Genomic DNA, 19,087 nt, shown 5'->3' on the forward strand with positions numbered 1-19,087 from the left:
TGCAAATTTTCAGTTTCCATAAATCTTCAAAAATGTACAAAATAAAAAGCTTGAAAGGATATAAAAAGCAGGAATCTTAGGTTCGTAAAAAGTAAAATTGTACAAAACAGAAACGCATTCCATAAAATCCGCAGCAGTAATCCCTCTGGAGAAAAACCTGAATACGAAAATGACATTTCGCATTCTTCAAATATTGTGTTTGTTTGTTTGTTTTTCATTACATCATATTAATAAGCATAGGATGAAATATTAAAACGTTTGTAAACAATGCCATTTCGAATTCAGTCTGACGATACTATCTTAAGCTATTGAAATGAAAGAAATGTAGACATGCAATATAAAAAAATCCTGTATTTCTGTTAAAAATCCATAATATTAAAATCTTAAACGTCAAATTAACTTTCTTCTGAATATTATATTTATATATTAGAAAAGACGGATTTGTCCTGTCACGTGCAAAATAATCTGTTTCATTTCCGCTAATATGACGCGGGTCGTGATGACTTCCGGTTTTTTTTTTTTTTTTTGTGGTGTTTCTCAAGTTCTGGTGTTAGTACTGACATTTGAATTCTACTTTTGCATACATATATTTCTCCTCACGTTACGTTGTGTGGTTCGGTACTTATTCACGGCCACTACCTGGCGACTGCCCCACACTTCTTACTGGACGCTAAAGACTGACATTTGCGTTTTAGTTCGGTATATTGATATAACATTGGTACGGTCTATTTTTTGTACAATCTATTGTATTAAAACGTTTTCACTATATATACAAAGTTAAACTTTTATATGAACAGAGTGTTTCACATCCTGATTTCTCTTATCACAAGCATAGATCGATAACCTCACAGAATATTTTAGGTTCATGTAACGTTCATGTTTTTCCTATTCCAGGTAATTCTGATCCGCTGTTCCAAATAAACAAATCATACCTGACCGATTTTGAGAGTGAGTATATGAATATATTGTCAGTATGTGGACTATGGTTCAGAACATTTGATTTATTTCATATTTATTTTATCACTTCCGTTATATGCTCAAAAATATGTTATTTTCTCATCGAATATTTCGGATATACCTCGAAAAATGCTCGATAATCATACATGAGTACTTGTCTGACAGCTTGTCCGGATTGTCACTATTTTTCTTCTGATTCATAACAACAGTTACCGAACAAAAGAAATTATGCTTTATCACTATTGATTTTAATCAACAATGCATTTGCATCTCATCTTTTCGCTATAATGTCGAACTGAGCAAATGCACCCCAGATTAGCTAAGTCCAGATGAGAGCCTAGAATTTAAAGTTAGATTGCGACTTTGCATATTAAAACGTTGCAATGTGTCGATACTTCATACTCTATTTAATTTCCTTGTGCAGTATGAAGACGTGCTTAGTGCTCGCTATTGTGCCTGGCGATTCCGTACTTTGTTCTTAATTTGGAACGTGATCTTCCTTGGAATGTTCAAGACTTACCAGGCGAGTGTCGTGGATAAAGAAGGCAACGCTAACACTCCCGAGACACCTGGTTTTACACTCCTTTTGCTTTTGTAACGTCTCCGTTTAGGTATTGCTTGTGTTTATAATTCAGCTCTGGTTTCACTGAGCTTGAGTTTGAATTGAGATACTGTTAACACGATAGTATTTGTTTTTGTGGTACTAGTATAGTAATAAAATATTGTAATACGTTAAAATATATGTAAAACAAAATCGCTTTTCATTCCTGAGGTGTTTCAAGCGTTTGATAAATATGATTGTAAATTCAAGAACACTGTTCATTCAATCCATAATTGTCTTATCGACGTTCACTCAACTCTTCATTAAATTGATATACGGTGAACTCTTATGCTTCGTAATGCTTATCACTTAGGGAATCGTTCTTATTCTGTGATCTGTATAATATATTTGAGTGCCGAGGATTGCGTTTTATTGCTACCGTTTCCTTGGATTTCTGCAGCTGATGCACTACAAAGAGCTTTATCAGATCCTTGAGGATTATTTACGCAATATTGAAATTCAGTAAATGTGCTTCCACGATTCCATAACAGCTTATGTTACTGTGGTTAATTGCACACAAGTTTCATTGTACCTTGCTAAGAATCTTGATAAAGAATTTGTAGAGACATCTCCGATGGTATGTGCTGAATGAGATGATGTTTCACTAGAGATTAGAAATTTCAATACCAGCAGCATACTAATGCCATGTTACAACCATTTGTTATAATAAGGTTGGAAACAATTCGAAAAAGAAATCCTTACCGCCGTTTTCTCATGAACTACTTGACTATTTTTGCTTATTGACCTCTCGAATGATTCAATGCTTATATTTATCATATTCTTTAATTGTCATACTGTATAAGAGGAAACAATCTGACTTTGTCTACATTACATGTATTTTCTAAATTCCTTTTTAGTTTGTTGTACATGATCTGGTAACACGCAGCTGATTTCGCTAAAATTACATCGTCAAAAACAAAAACAAAAAACAAAAAACAAAAAAAACAAAAAAAAAAAAAAAAAAAACAAACAAACATAATAATATAATTTTTTGTGTTGTTTACTTGCTGAAATACTGTTATGATAACAAACAAATCAGGAAACAGCATTATGACATACAAGACTTACAATATACTGGACTGAAAAAAACACATTTAAATAAGTTTGCTTAATCATTACATACGGGTGTCTCTAATAATGTTTTCAAACATGATCGATTCAATTTATCTACGGAAACAATCAAATCAGGTGGTACTTCTGTACACACTCACTTTTTTCAATGGAGGATAAAGCTATTTTAAGTCTTTGCAGGGAATTTAGACTGATCATTTCCCATGTGTATAACGAAACTTGTAGGAGAAGATTACAATGAAGATAAATGAATAATTTGAAGGTAGACTCAGTTTGGCTTAGGTGAGCAAGACTGGCCGATCTGGCTTCGCAAAGCATAATTCCTATATACCAACATCGCCGTTCTACCATACATATGACCTAGACAACTATCAGTCAGTCCACTAGAACGGCATACATATTGCATTAAGGATTCAAAAGAACCTCCAAATTATCAATCTTGCAAGACCATTGTCTCCACAACGCCATTTCAAGGAGACTAATCTGGTTACATATCGAAAGAATGCGCAATACAAGGTGGATGGAATCTGTAACATTTTGGCTCAATAATACTTCGTTTTATTAGCAATTTTAAAGTTACAATCATTGACAAACGTGTTTTTTGAAAAAAAAACTGCACATCTTAATTACAGTTTTAACTTAAAAAGAGGCATAATTCAACATTCAATTATAACGTGTATACATTTTGACGTTATGAGCAATTTGAAAAAGATGAGACGGACAGAATATGTCTGTTGTGTCACAGCGCATGTCGTAAGAGACGACTAACTGTGGAGTACCCAGCGCAGATCGTGGTCTCTGATGCCTAAGTGTAGGGTCTGCTGTATATCGTAGAAAACACTTAATGGAAAGCGTTTAGAATAGGGTTTCGCTTTTGGACATCTACGCAGGGGACATAGAAGAGACAAAAGAGCCTCTAATGAAGACAAATAAGAAGAGATAAAAAACCTCCAAGGAAGTGACAAAAGAGCCTCCTGTGAAGAGAACAAACATATAAGTGACTCCAATGAAGATATTAAAAAACCTCCAATGAAGTGACAAAAAAAAAAAAAAAAAACTCCTATAAAGACACAAAAGAGCTTCAATTGAAATAATTTTATACAGCTTAAATTTGTAACTTTGTTTCCATCTATATTCTAAATAGTATTTTTTCAAAATATTTTCTAATATTGGCAGAAAGATGCAGCTACGCGTTGGTTAAACATTGCACCCTGTGATATCGTTCATCGTGACGTCATTTGACAACAGGCCAAATATGGCATACAATGTCATTATTATCCATTGATTAATTAACACATACTATTTTTAATTACCTTTTTTTAGTTTTCTCAGTGCCTGTATCATTCTTGAAAACTTAAAGCAACACTTAGTCGTTTCTTATAAAGTTGATAACATTCCTCAACATATTTCTTTGATTAATGAAGAATCCTTGTGATGAACGAACATTAATTCATTATAACTATCGCTGGGGCTGAGTTTAGTTGAAAGGATAGGAAATCAGTTTGCAATTGTTTCAGTAAAGCAAATCGGTACCAAGTTGTGGAATGCGATGCACATGCGATGTTGCATTCAAGGTCAGATGTCATCCCAGTACTCTAAAACAAATAGTTATTTTATTGATTGGTTTCAAATGCTAAAAATAAAAGTCATATAACATCGATGATTTCATTGACTTTTTGCCTCGACAAATTAATTAGTCGTGCATCAGGAATCCCGCCACCGAAAAAAGTGATATCAACTCAAAACAATTACAATAAAGATTTGCTCGCATTAACCTCTAAACACATTTGTAACATATGATTTTGCACCCTATCAGGTTCTGCAACTTATCTGTCTAGCTTTAAGAGTCAAAGATCGTATTTGACAACTTCTGCAATAAACAACTTTGTACACAAGATAACAAAGATATTTGTTTGCATAGAATTCAGACCATTCAAGTCTTACAGCCTGCTTCCAGTTTTTACTGCACGCACTCGCCTTTAACCAAGATGTCTGCTGTTTGACTACCTGAACGGACGCTAAATGGTAATGGGTCACTTGCCCGACCAAGAGGGTTTTCCCCGGGTACTCCAATATCGACCCACACTAAGAACCTTCGTTCGCTCCGATCGAGTCAGCAAGCGTGATTAGTATAAGATGGAAAAACAACTTGTTTCACCATTGCTGTAAAATAAATTTTAATATGCATTAATGTTTTATTGTCCTTGTCATTGTCTTATTGCAGTAACATCGTTTTAATTTCGCTTTATTTTGTCCATTTTTTCAGTATGAGTTAATCTTGTTGTGAGATACTCCATTTCTTTAAGCAATATGAAATTGGACGAGGTTGCCTGTAGGTTTTATTGTTGTTTAACTTGTTCTCGTTAGAAACCAAAACATAACGGTACGTACTTGTATTGACCAGGATTACTGGCAGTTGTCGTCGATGAAACAGAAGACACATATCCCTACGGAACACCTGGGCCCATATTCATGAAACCGGTCTCATGCTCAAGCATGAATTTTGTGCTCAAGCCTTATGTCTTGTTTAAGTTAAAGATTAATAAATAAGACTGATTTTGCCATAGATTTAAAAACAATTCTGAAAGGCTTCAAGCCAAAGCTATATTCAAGGTTTAAATTTGACATTTGTATTATTTTATATTATTTAGGTGAATTATAAAAAAAGTTTGCTTGAGCACAACATCTATGCTTGAGCATGAGAATGGTTTCATGAATACGGGCCCTGGTCTTGTTCTTCTGAGTCTCAGTGTATTTTTTCTTTTGTACAAGTTTTTGTCTTCGTTTCATCGAATTTGGATCCTGAATATGCTAACATGTCCGTATCTTCTTTGTAGTTACCATACAAATACCTAGGTTGTTCATGATTTGTTTCTTAAATGATATTTAATCATAAAACATTTTTGTTAATTTTGTTATGTCAGAAATATTTTACAATTATTGTCAAATGATAACTAGTATCTAGTTTAAAAGCATTATATCTTATCTAATTAAATACAACATACTTAAGTGCCAAAATTTCAAATGAAAACACATTCCTCGCTATGCATTTATAAGTTGTTCCATACGTCTGAATTCTAGCATGTATAGTTATCACCTTGAGAGGCTGCATGTATATATATGCTTAGTCTGCTATCAAGTCCACTTGTTTATCAAATATGAGCTGTCGAACTTGTTCGGGCTCCTACTTAACTTATCCTTCTTAGGATTATTCAGACGAATAGAAGTTCATGTAGATTCGTTCTGAATTCCCAGCAAAATTACACAAAATACGTCCTCTTTAAAAAAAAAATTCAGAAGAAATAAGTTTAAATTGCCTTTTGTTATTTCTTTCAGTAAATTCTGTGTAGTGACATATGAGTGAATGGTAGAAAATTTACGGTTAACTAACACTAAAAATTCTCGATTCGCGCAAGGATCGTAATGCGCTGTACAACTGGAATTAAATTATGTGGCAGATTTCATTTAAAAACCTTGTAATTACTACTCATCTGAGTAATATGTCAGGTTATGAGTATTGAAGTTTCTTAATTATTTTGTCAAATCGACATTTATGTGTTAAGATGCCCTCCCAGATATTCATTTTACTTCATTTTAAAATATGACAGCCACATTTTAACATCAAAAGGTAACGTTTCTCTTATCTGATAATGTCTTCTACGGCTTCAGCACGTGACAGTTAAATGTACGTTGTACTGAAGGAAAATTTTATATAATAATTATACCTGGTGTTATGAATTAAGATGTGATAAGACGAAACACCTCGTAACAAGTTATGTTAATTCAGTGATGTAGGTGTATTGCTCTTCCTTATGTGTTTAATTAATATAAAATAATTTCCTTTTCAACAAAAAGGGAAAAAGAAAAACCAACAAAGAAAGGAAACCTTGAGTACTTAAGTTAATGTAGTTATCATAAACGATGTTTAATTTGAAGTGTGACTATAAAAAATGATAAGAGAGGAAAGAGGAAATTGCAAAAATGATTTTACCTTTTTTTATAAGATAACCTAATGAAACTGTAAAGAGTTTTGATGCTATTTAATAAACATACAATTCTTTTCTCAATTAGATCTGAATATCCTGAAGCTATCATACCGTCAACTTTTTCGCGGTCAACAATAGTATCTAGAAAAAGCATTAGAAGAATTTTTCTACCAACATAGCAATGTGAAGTTCCTTACTGTATCATATTTTTGATGTCTTAATACTTTTTCTGTATAATAATTATTCCATGAAAACCTTAATGTATGGTTGCAAAGCACCATTCACATTATCACTGGAATCAACAAAAGTGCAGAAGTGCAGATTTGAAAACGCTGGTACATGAAAAATCTTTCTCAGTATGAATATAAGAATAAACATAAAAGTAAATGAGTATAGATAATTGAAAAATAAATGTAAAGTATTGTTACCCCGAGCAGGAGTTGGTGAATGTAGCTCACGGATATGTTAAAAGTAGTTATAGTACTGGAAAAGGAAATTCAATGATTTTACAGCAGATCATGGTTTTAAACTGTCTTTGTCTTTTTGAAAATCAGATAAGTAAATAATTGAATAGTATATCCCACGCTGTTGTCACCACCATCACTTCCTTGTAACTCTGTGCACTGTCATGGGAACTGAAATACCGAGTTGTCGTTTCCAGGTCTCCTCTAATCCTTCAACACAATCCCGCAGGTCTCGATGCAATAATTGGCTAGTATAATGTGGTTCTTATCACAGTGTATCTTTTGATCCACTTCGATGCAAGTGTTTTGTACTGTCGTCCCCCCACACACGTAATGTTCTTCAGTATTGAAGATTTTGACTATAAAAGCTAAAATCTGATAGTGTATTTGGTTTATTACTTTTAGCTGGAATAATTTTAATTTTAATTGACAAGATTTTCAAAATGTAAATTTGGAATAAATAGTCGTTGACAAATTTTCAATACTTTGCTGAACTTATGTCGTTTATTGATGAACTGAGTACTGTATGCACATTATATTCGTGCTAAAGGTATAGTCTGTTAGATGCGTGGAACTGTCCTCCATCTCATGCGATGTTATGTTAACAGACATTTTAAATGTTAAAACACTACTTATCAGTTTAACTAGTCATATGTATGTAAATAGTGACCGATTTGACATGTAATGGACATAATCAATAAAACGTGATTAACGCAAATTTCTTTTCACATTTCTGAGATGGGAGGATATGTTTTGTTAAGTACAGATAGAAGTTATTAGAAGCCTATCATTCATTTAGTATATATATAAAACCTCATTAACACAATAATTTTAGAGATGAATTAGTCCTATTAATGTCATTAACCCAGTTCCCATTTTTCATTGAAAGGGACATCGAATAAGCTTCTTTCATTTTGGAATTTCTTTTGGTCTCCATGGAAATAATTGTTTTAGCATAGTTTTCCTCGAGTTTTTCGAGTTTAAGTTATTGTTACGGTTTTACCTAAACACCAGTATTACTGGTTTTGTTTTACATTTGTTTTGAATAATGCGTAGGTGTCTAGTGTTATGCATGGAGATAATCTATTCCCTACCTGCATGTACCTCAGAATTTGCCTTCACGTTACAGACTTTAGGCCACACATATTCTTTCAGTATGTAAAAAAACTCTAATGCTTGTAATAACTACAAATGCACAATGTACGTAGGCATGTATCGTCCAGGGACCGTTTTAGATTCAGATCCTAATACCTATGGTGTTGCCTCCTAGACTTCCTTCTCCACCAGCCTACGCTAAGTCGTCTTCAAAGATGTTGCTATCTTGCCATGCTGTGTTTCGCTTTGATAATATAATTTATGAACATTGACATTATAAAAACAACACTGGACCTGAATATTTTGTTTCTATAGAAAAAAAGTTTCTCCACTTTAAGACACTTAGGAACACATTTTATCTGTCTTAATAATTTCTTATTTGTCTCGATGAAATATAACGTGTCCAGATTTGAAGTGGTGTTATGTGTTAAAATACCACCTCACTAGACCGGCGATCTATTGACTGAATCTACCATTATAGAAATATATGTAGCATCATTAAGATGATGGACATTTTTGTACTTACTGGACACTTCCGTAGGCATTGTTCGTCTCTTTCAACACATATTTTATTCCTTTTGTTGTGTACACAGACAATCATCATTTATAGAAATGTAATTATAAGTACATTCCAGGGAGGTTTATTGCAACGCATTATACCACATTGATATAAACTCCGCCATACACACAAATTACATTAGGTAGGCTGATGCCCAGAAAATGTATATCGAGGCGGAAATTGTAATCATTTTGTTTTCTATATAAGCTCGATTGAAGTTAAAAGGCCTTTAAAAGAATATACAACTATATGTTAAGTGATTTTAGATTTGAAAAGAAAAGCAATCTGAGCAAAGTGCTCTCTAGATATAACCACTAATTCCGCTTTAGTCGAGCTATTATCAGAGAGCAGATTTGTATTATAAATCCATCTATATCGCATTTAGAAACTGTTTAATCAATTTGGAAAGTATTTTCTCCTTTGAGGAAAGGTCTATTGCCATTTTTTTCTAATGGACGAGAAATAAAAATGTAGGATCTTGATATAAAAAAACATGTAAATATGAACAATGGGAGAAGGTTATATTTAGGAATTTGATATATGAATCATCCAGTGTTAATAAGAAGGGCTTAACTATATCGATATATTTCAAGTAAGGTCATGAGAGTTGCAGTGTAACACAAAAATGCATATGAAGGTTAAAAATTTCTTAAAGAATTTCTAAAACAATAGTTTGTATTTTAAGTATGCAAAACCAACAGTGCCTGCTTCAGGGTTCAACAACACAATCATAAAGATATAAAAAGGAAACCCAAATGAAATATTTAAACGTACTGATAGGAGAGACAACGATGAACCATTTATTTGAGAATCATACATAGCAACCTCGGGTGGTGATCAGAGGTGAGTAGGTCGTTTCCTGCTCGGAGCAGCCAGTTTCTGAGGAAACCGAGATCTCGAATCGTCCTGTGAATTCGTTGTTGTGTCTGAACGTAAGATACCTTAACTAGATTGCTTTGGAGAGCACGCGGTGGGTCTATTGTATGTTGCAAAGTGAGGTAGATACTAGATTTTACAAGAAAAATCCGCCTCAGAATGCACAGGCATTTTTGGCGGTTTATTTCCGGGTAATGCGCCACGTCATTTTAGACGATATTTCCTTGTAATATGTGGTGGTAACATCACTAAATAACATACGGAGGTCCGTCGCATGCCATTCTGATCCATTTGGGATAACTTCCTTAGAAGCACAAGCTACCACGGGTAGAGAGTGTCGAATCATGCACTGCGGATTTCCCCTTAAAGTTACGTACAACCGACACTCTATAGACTGAACCATCGTCGCTCTGGTGTTATTCTTACTTGGTTGTTGTGGTATTTTACTCCACGTTACGCATATTTCTAATGTGCCCGATGTTCGCATGAGTTATCATTATAAATTCGACAAATTCCATTTAACCAATTAGCGACCCACTTCGTATTTACAAGCAATATCACGTCGGTGTTTGAAAAACCGCCGGATCGTCCTTATTTCTGAATGTATTGAACTACTCATCAAACTCTAGGAAAAACTGAGCATTTTTTGTTATCAATAATATTTGATTTGCAAAGTAATTCTTTCATTTGTTGCGAGTTGAAAATAAAAGACATTTTCTTGGAACATTTTGGATTCATGACGTTGTGAACACTGATGTTCATTCGCTGTATTGAGGTTATATTTTCGTAACGAACAAGAATTTCACTCGAATTTCAACACATGTATACCTAAAACTGCTCATCCATGGATGTTCCTTCACATTCTCATAAATTGCCGCAAATATGTTGATTGGAAAAATAAAATGCTTCATTGTTTATCACATGAACAGATGTCACAACTTTAAGTGTCTCTTAAGTTAAGATAAGGTGTGTGTCATCTTCTGTATAACCACGAAATTCCTTTTCTTATTCTGGCTAACAGAATCAAGATTATTAAAAAAGAAAACAAAGTAAAAAAAAAGTTTGTTGTTTTAAAGTTTGGGTCTGCGAGCTTTACGCACACATTATATTGTAAATGTCAATATCTGAACTTCTGAACTATAATTGCTTTGGTTGTTTTGTACTCTCAGTCTCTGATACAAATAGCGTTAAAATATAATTATAGTGAAACTGTTAACTCCTATGTGGCTACACATCTCATAGTGTATTCATAGGAACTGATTTTCAATGCATTTGGATTATTTGCTTTATTTCCTAAACAAATTCTACATACATATATGACATGCATATTGCACTGTTATTTAATGTTAACATTAATTGTTTTCTTAAATTACTTATTTCAGCAGGTACATCGACACAGGGATCTGTATCATGACCAAAGGGTGTCGATAATGGAACAAGTCATTCTGTACCATCAGAGGCAGCAAACTCCTCACTTAACTTTCCTTTCATCATTTATCTGTATCATGGGTTAATCATCAATTTGGAAAAAAACTCCTGAGTTTACAATTTCACAGCAACATACTTCAGGACAGTTTTTCTTGGTATTGAAATGTTTGGTCATCGTTACATCTTAATCACATCCAAATGAACATTTTGAAAAACGTGCAGTTGAATTATATATACCATCTAGTTCCCATCATTCTGATGAGAATAATATCATATCATATATCATTATTCATAGAGGTTAAGTGGGGTAATAAATAGTACAAAATGATACTTCAAAACTGGATGAAACTATTGAAATATTTTGTTAGTCTGATTTTAGATTAATATCCTCTGACATCTGAAAAAACGAAATTCAACAAACCAAATATTTCACTTATATTGTCGGGTCATGGTCTAAACTATTAACCTTTACGGTCTTTTTAGTATCGAGGTTAGCCGCAAGCATGCCTTGTTTTAATGCATTCTAATAATGTTTCAATTCCTACTCAACGTGGACTTTAACGAAACGATCAAATTTAGCCTGTTTTATTGGTCCATGAATTTGACAAGATTAGCATTGATCTGGACGTATGAACACATCCTATACAATTCTGTAAGGAGGAACTCTTACACATGTTTCACGTTAAACTGTAAACAAAAGTATTCAAATTTATAGAATATAGATTAATACAGATAAATATATATATAGTAATTTAAGCAGTACAGATTTGTATTCCTGGTTGTGATATCTGCTGAAGAACTTATAAATGTTGTCGTCTGCTAATTTGTTTTACTTACCACTACATGAAAATTTCTAACAAGAACACGAGCGTCCGCTGAGCGACTTTGATACAGAGCTGTTTCTTGACTATATTCAGTGAATTCATAGGCTACAGCGAAAGTTAAAAAAAAACACACTCCATGACAATTTAAAAGGGGCCCAAAGGCCTTCACGGTCATCTAACTGTAAAGACCTGTATATGAAACAGGCCAGATAATTCTCAAATATATTGCTCAACTACTCTACAGCTTACAAAGAAGCGATGTTGGTTCATAAAAATATTTTCTGCAAACTTCATTACTTATACATACTACTAAACGAATGCCGCTACTCCGAACCTATTGCTCACTGGAAAAGAAATTTTAAGGTCTCAACTCCCTTAACCCAAAAGATATTGAATAGAGGTTAAGGTCAATTGTTTGAACAAATCGGTATCCCTTCATCCACTTATATTGAAGAATCAATATCAACAGCCTTGACCCTTTTTGTTATTGATAAGTCATTTAATGATTTTTACACATTGTCCCCAGTGACTTTGCAAAATGGGTCGAGGTCATGCATTTGATTAAACATACTATGCGCCCAATACCAGTACGCCGGGCCTTTTGTTTATTGAGAAGAAGTCGTTTAAAGATTTTGACACATATGACACTTGTGATCTTGGAAGTACGCGAAGATCAGTGATATGAAAAAAACCTTGGTAGCCAGATTGCAATTGGCCCAATTTCAGCACCCTTGGCCTTTTTAGTTATTAGAACAAACTTTGTCGCATCATGCTACAAGATCAATAATTTCACCCGGGCCTTTCAGTTATTGAGAAGTCGTTTAGATATCATAACATTGTTTTTACCTCTGTTACCTTGCAAGTAAGTTAAGGTAATTCATTTTAACAAACTAAGCAGCCCTTTATCCCGTCATACCACCGAACTAATATTAACACCGTTGCTTAGTTTTTGAGAAGTCGTTTAAATAGTTCAACACATTTGACTTCTGTAACCTTGGAAGTCGGTCAAGTTAATTCATTTTGACAAAATTTGGTAGTCCTTCATCCCGTCATGTTACAGGCGCAATATCAGAGCCCTTGGCCTTTTGGTTATTGAGAAGAATCATTTGAACAGAAAGTTTACGCACGGCGGACGACTGACGGCGGACGAAACAGGATGGCTATAGGTCACCTGACTCTTTGGGTCTGATGACCATGAAATTACTGTCGTCCACTTCGAAGCTACGCATGAGACAAGACAAGTTGATAAACTAATTAATTATATTTTAATTAAGTTGGCTTGTAATTTTAAGGTGTCGCATAATTATATTTTGTCTTAGTAATACTGTTTGATTATCGTGATGTTTAAAATGTCGGACTATATTTTTATCACATTATACAATTGATTAGGCTTGATCAAGTTGTAGTCACTGTAGACTTGGATGTGTTCAAAATTTATATCACAGACAGTTTTTATTGAAATACAGGATGGAAGGACAGAACAGCTGCATGGCACAGTTTAATTTATTATTTGGCTCTGTTTATCTAATTTTTACATAGTATTAAATGGTGCTATTCACTAGTGTGTCTTTTCTTCATATATGCGTTTGTTTCTATACACGAATACCAATTAATAGATTCTAAAGGTATTTTTTCATTAATTCAATCATCAGAATGCTATAATACATATTTAAAGTAACTTAGTAATTAGGCTTCAATCAATATATCATGATTTCTCGCGTATAGCCTACAACAACAGCTTGCACGCAGATGTTTTACTATATAGTCGATAACCCGCACCTCCGTATTGCCCACAAGTCGAAAACTTGAATGCTGTATAAATGGACCAAGAAAATAATGTGATATTTGAATCGTTTTATATGTATGTTTACCACAACATTCTCAAGTTGTAACCTCGCCAAATCAGCTGTGTCTTACAAGCTCATGAACTGCCAAAAGTGTACTAATGTTTCAATTAATGTAAGCAAATGAATGTTACCTTCTTTATAACAAGTCGGGAATAAAAACGAAAAAAAAATATTGAAGTAATTTCCGTTTTTATTTTTAGTCAGTATGAACTCGAAAAATATAAAGGCACACACGGGCAGTATCGTTTCAACTACAAGTGCATATATTCCACTTATAAAAAGGCAAATACAACATTCAAATATATGAAGACACATTAGTTCACGTGGTTATCCGATGGGACTGAGGTTAGTAATGTCTGTTATTTTAGATTCTAAAGATACAAAGCCCGCAGATTTCGACAGAACTCGTATAGGGGAGTTTCACAATGGGAAATACTGCGTAGAGTTACAGGAGAGTAAATGTTCTGAAAGTGCTATGAAAAGAGTAGCTCCACGATAACATCAAATTCAATATTCGGTATTAGGACGTCGATCCAGCCATGCATTGATGCTTGGAATAGACCTCACTCGATCTGAATGTTTTTTCATGCTAGGACTCGAAACGTAGATATCATGTTTGTTTTTGTCGGTTAACATCTCAGCGATATAGTCAAACACATGGAACACTGCTATGTCAGCAAGCGTGAGCTGGAAGAATATAACATATTAACGTTAGAATACAGTGACAACACTTTTAATGAGCACTGTACACCAACAAATAATCACGTTTCATTAATTTCCGGAAATGTCGATTATAAGAAAAAAGTGTAAATTAATTGTAGTAAACATAACGACTTCATCACACACAGATGAAAAGCTATCAGGTTGGTAAAAATATGTGGCCCGGAATATATATCCACATACCTTTATAGCTAGATATTTTATCCGCTTACATATTATGACCATCCGGTTATATTTTTGTATTACTCGTGATATATTTTCACCACCCGGTTATATTTTTGTATTACTCGTGATATATTTTCACCAACCGGTTATATTTTTGTACAACCCACTAATATATTTTCACCGCCCGGTTATATTTTTGTACAACCCACTAATATATTTTCACCGCCCGGTTATACTTTTGTACAACCCACTGATATATTTTCACCATCTGGTTATATTCCTGTACAACCCGGTGATATATTTTCACCACCCGGTTATATTTCTGTAATACCCGGTGATATATTTTCACCACCTGGTTATATTTTTGTACTATCCGGTGATATATTTTCGCCATCTGGTTATATTCCTGTACAACCCGGTGATATATTTCACCACCCGGTTATATTTTTCGGAGCAGCGAAATACTAACTGGTTGTTAACGGTTTATGTTACCTCTCTATATGATGTTTGTTCACCAAAGACTTATCACAGCTGGTGAATGTTAAATTGTACCATACTCGAAACAAAAAAGATGTAATTGTGAACATTAGTTAGGATAATTAGAGCATTTAATTGGCTACTTATCTACGTACGCGATTATATTCCCTGAACACCTGACTAACTTGAAATTCTAACAAAGACACAACTATTGTCGTAGATATGTGACTACAGGGTAAGAAAATTTCAAGTTGTGTTTACCTTTTGGGCAACAAACCAATCATTTTCTCCTAGCATTGTCGTGAAGATCTCCAAAAACCTCGGCATTGTTTCGGCTAAAAACGGCTTCATTAGTGCAGCCTGTAAACACGATTACATACTAATGTTTAAATAGATGTTGTGAAACTTTTCTATCTTTTCTGTAAAGTCTGTCTTTAGCGAGAGAATTCATTTGTATACATGTATAATAAATTATTAAGCAATATAAAAACATCAAATTGAACCGAACCATATATGGATTTATAATGCATTTACCTTTTTTTCTCTGTCTTTTTCATCATAAAACTTGAGTATGTGTACTTCGAGATCTTGAACTGTTCCCATGACTACGTCAACCATGGTGTTATCGATATTTGTTTCACCATAAAGACCTATGATGTAAATTCATGTTTTGAGTTAGTCTTTTTCTTTACAATCACAAATATATATAAAATTTTATATACATCCATTTTATCAGGGTTACCAAAGATGATTACAATATGACAGAACAAAGAGTACGATTAAGCGTATGAGAGAGTCACGTGCTCATCAGTCATGACCGCAATTATTACCTTTCCTTTGATTTATTTACCTGCTCTGAAAATTCTCAGAAGACAGTTTTGTGAACATCTAAGAGCTAAGAACTGTCTCTCAAAAAATACTGCAGGAAATAGGACGGACTTGCTTTGCCCGCATGTCCACCCAATACTATGGGGTCAAATCACTCAAAAGTCTCGTCTAACAAATGGTTCTTATTGATTAATGGACATGTTCACTTGCCCCATCGGTATCTCACATCAGTAGTTCATTAGACACTGTATAACAACTCTGGGGCATATCCCACCATCTACCCCTTTCACAGGACCTGACATAGCTACAATGACCCCATACCTACCTAATGATATAGCAGCCCGATCAAATCAATCATTTGCCATCTCATCCTCACATCCGCAAGGTTGTTTTCGTAATTCCAAATCTAAGTCTGTTTTCAGACTTTAGTTTGAAAAATGAAAGTTAAGACCCAAATTACACTTCTGTTCCATGATCCAAGGGCCTGGTCATCAACCAATCAAATAAATATTCATCTCAGCGTTAATTTCTGGTAGCCCGTCTCCCCCTGTCCCCTCCCCTCCCCCTTTCTACCCGTTGCGTTGGATAATTTGAGAAAAATGCCGAAAGCTTATAAATACCATATTCCCGAGCGACATAGCGAGCTATGGCACGGCTTTGAGGAATCGTCTCTCCGTCGACCTCCAATATTGGAAGTTTACCCTGTGGCGTATCTGTAATAGAAACTTAGCTATACTTTGGGAACATATCACTGGCTCACTTTCTTAGACCAAAACTAAAACAAAGATATAATAAAAAATACTCCTCTAATATTTTTTTTTAAAGAATGACACTTTTATGACTTTTTTTAACCATTTGTTTCGGTTATCCCTTTATATCACAGACAATACATTGTGTTACATGTGGTCACATTTCAAATCAGGATCTAACACCATTGCAATTAAGCGAAAGGCAACTGGGTGCACATACAGAATGTATATTGGCTCAGACAGTTTCTCCTTTAGACATTATCATGAAATACTTTCGTATTCACCATGATCGACACACGCTAAAATAATATATGAAAGAGACAGACTTTTGCTTCCCGATAGAAAAAGTAACTTAATATGATATGATATAAATATGCACTTCCTCGGGAACAATTTGATTCGGAAAAATAGGATGTCTGTTTGATTGACCAGATTTGATAAGATACTTTCTGTACATCATCAGACGATTTGATAATGTATATAAAAATACCAGACAATTTCTTCCTAATAGATATCATGATATAATTTGATTAGACACCTCAAGAGACGATTTTTTATAAGTAGGATAATTGCTAGAGGCTGCAAGACCAAACCACAGCTATTTGTGATTAAGAATCTCGGTCATTACGTCTGTATTGCTAATGGTCATAGGCCTGGTTTACAAGTTAATCGTTACTACTAACATGGTTTACAATCTGAACCACTATGTAGAATTTTGTAAGTGGCCACATGTTTAATATGTAAATTGTGATTTTTCTAACACGTGTTAATTAACTCTTTCTTACTTGGTTTCAGCTCCAACCAATCCTCCGATTTGATTCGGACATCTTCAAACTCTACACCAGCAGCTAAAAAGGTCAGTCTGACCAACTCCGCTACACCTCTAGCATCAAAATATGTAAGTTTGTATGTAGGCATGCTGCTCATGTGGAACAATAATGTTGGTATCTATGTGTAGATTCTATTGCTTTCTGACCCACATTGCCTACCTGGGTGATATTAGTAGATCATGCAGTTTGGTTGTTGTATGTATCATAAACCGGTTCATCCATATCACGTCAGTACACAGGAGGCCTGCCAAACAGACCTTAACACCGAATCTGTGTATAAAGCTGCCTACATAATAACTGCGTGGCTGAATTCAACCGGGAAAATGAGAAGAATAACACGACAAGATCACTAACCTGAAAGGGAAGAAGAGTGTATCCAACCATGACACAATGAGCACCACTGTGTTGTGTATTTAAATAAGGCATTGAAGTTAATGTGTTGTGTGTTTCTTAAACGTGTTGTATGGTATAAGTGATTTGCGTGTGTCGTTACAGTTAAAACAACCCTTAAGCATCCCTCGAAGCACTGTCCGGCCACCGATCGGCCACCATTCGGCTGTCGCACGACAATTTTACGGTCACCAATCGGCCACCATTCGGCTGCCGTACGACAATTTTACGGCCACCGTTTGGCCACTAATCCGCTGCCTTACGACAATCCTACGGCCACCGTTTGGCTACCGTCCGGCTCCCACTGGCCCGAGCTTCAAGTTTGCTTAATAAAGCATTTGCTCGATGTCACATCGTATTTATATCCCCATCATAAAAGTAGCCCCTCCCACATCGCATGTGCTATCCACACCTTTGCTGTCTCATATGATGAATATCAGGTCAGTAAAATAAGTCACTTAACCATACATACACCTTGTGTTACTTGTAAAGATGTGAAAGTAACTGATAACACATATTGTTTATAATATTGAATGGGACTGTTCATCAATTAGGGTGGTTGTAAAACACAACAACCGGTTTTAATTATTTCCTATTTCAGTCATACTTCAACTACAGAGTATAAAATAGCAATATTCAGATGTTTTGTTGATGAAGGTTGGGAATTGAAATTCTGCACAACATCTTACATAATGGTAAATATTATGAAATGTGTTATAATATTATAAATCCAGTTAAGTTATACTTCGTATTTCTTAGAGCTGAATGTGGAAGAATATTTTATAGCAATTGTATACATGTAATGTGTTTGAACCAGTTTTATTTCCAAATGATCGTATACTGTACACGCCTTCAATATCTATACATGTTAGAAGATAAGTACATATACATTATCATGAAAATTCACCAATAAATATTAATGCTATACATTTAATCAAATCCTTCCAGCAAAAACAAATCAGACCTGGTCTTATTCTCCTTGTACTGTTTCAAGAGTATCCGTGTTAATCTTTCTGTTGTTCATCTTTAGCACTACTTAAAAAAAACATTGAGTTTGGATCATGATTATGTAGACATATTAGTATTTTCTTGTTGTTTTTTGAGCAAATAAATGATATTCATTCACATATCTATACTAAAAAATACACTGTAATAGAGATATCAGAATATGGTCTAATGAAGGGATTTAACATACATATGGGGTAATACATATATGATGG

General features: G+C 34.3%; 1 protein-coding gene across 1 annotated transcript; it reads right to left on the bottom strand.

The window, feature by feature from the left end:
- Positions 1-14,215: 14,215 nt before the first annotated feature.
- On the bottom strand, positions 14,216-17,574 carry LOC132546540 (hematopoietic prostaglandin D synthase-like). The gene is made up of 5 exons (XM_060210259.1): positions 17,433-17,574; positions 16,519-16,611; positions 15,605-15,720; positions 15,332-15,430; positions 14,216-14,395 (listed from the first exon to the last, which is right to left on the bottom strand). Exons 1-5 carry the CDS (start codon positions 17,572-17,574, stop codon positions 14,216-14,218), a joined length of 630 nt encoding a protein of 209 aa, XP_060066242.1.
- Positions 17,575-19,087: the final 1,513 nt, after the last annotated feature.

Source organism: Ylistrum balloti, unplaced genomic scaffold, assembly GCF_031769215.1.
Source record: "Ylistrum balloti isolate Yb309-2 unplaced genomic scaffold, AGI_CSIRO_Ybal_v1 Utg369894, whole genome shotgun sequence".
NCBI classification, from domain to species: Eukaryota; Metazoa; Mollusca; class Bivalvia; order Pectinida; family Pectinidae; genus Ylistrum; species Ylistrum balloti.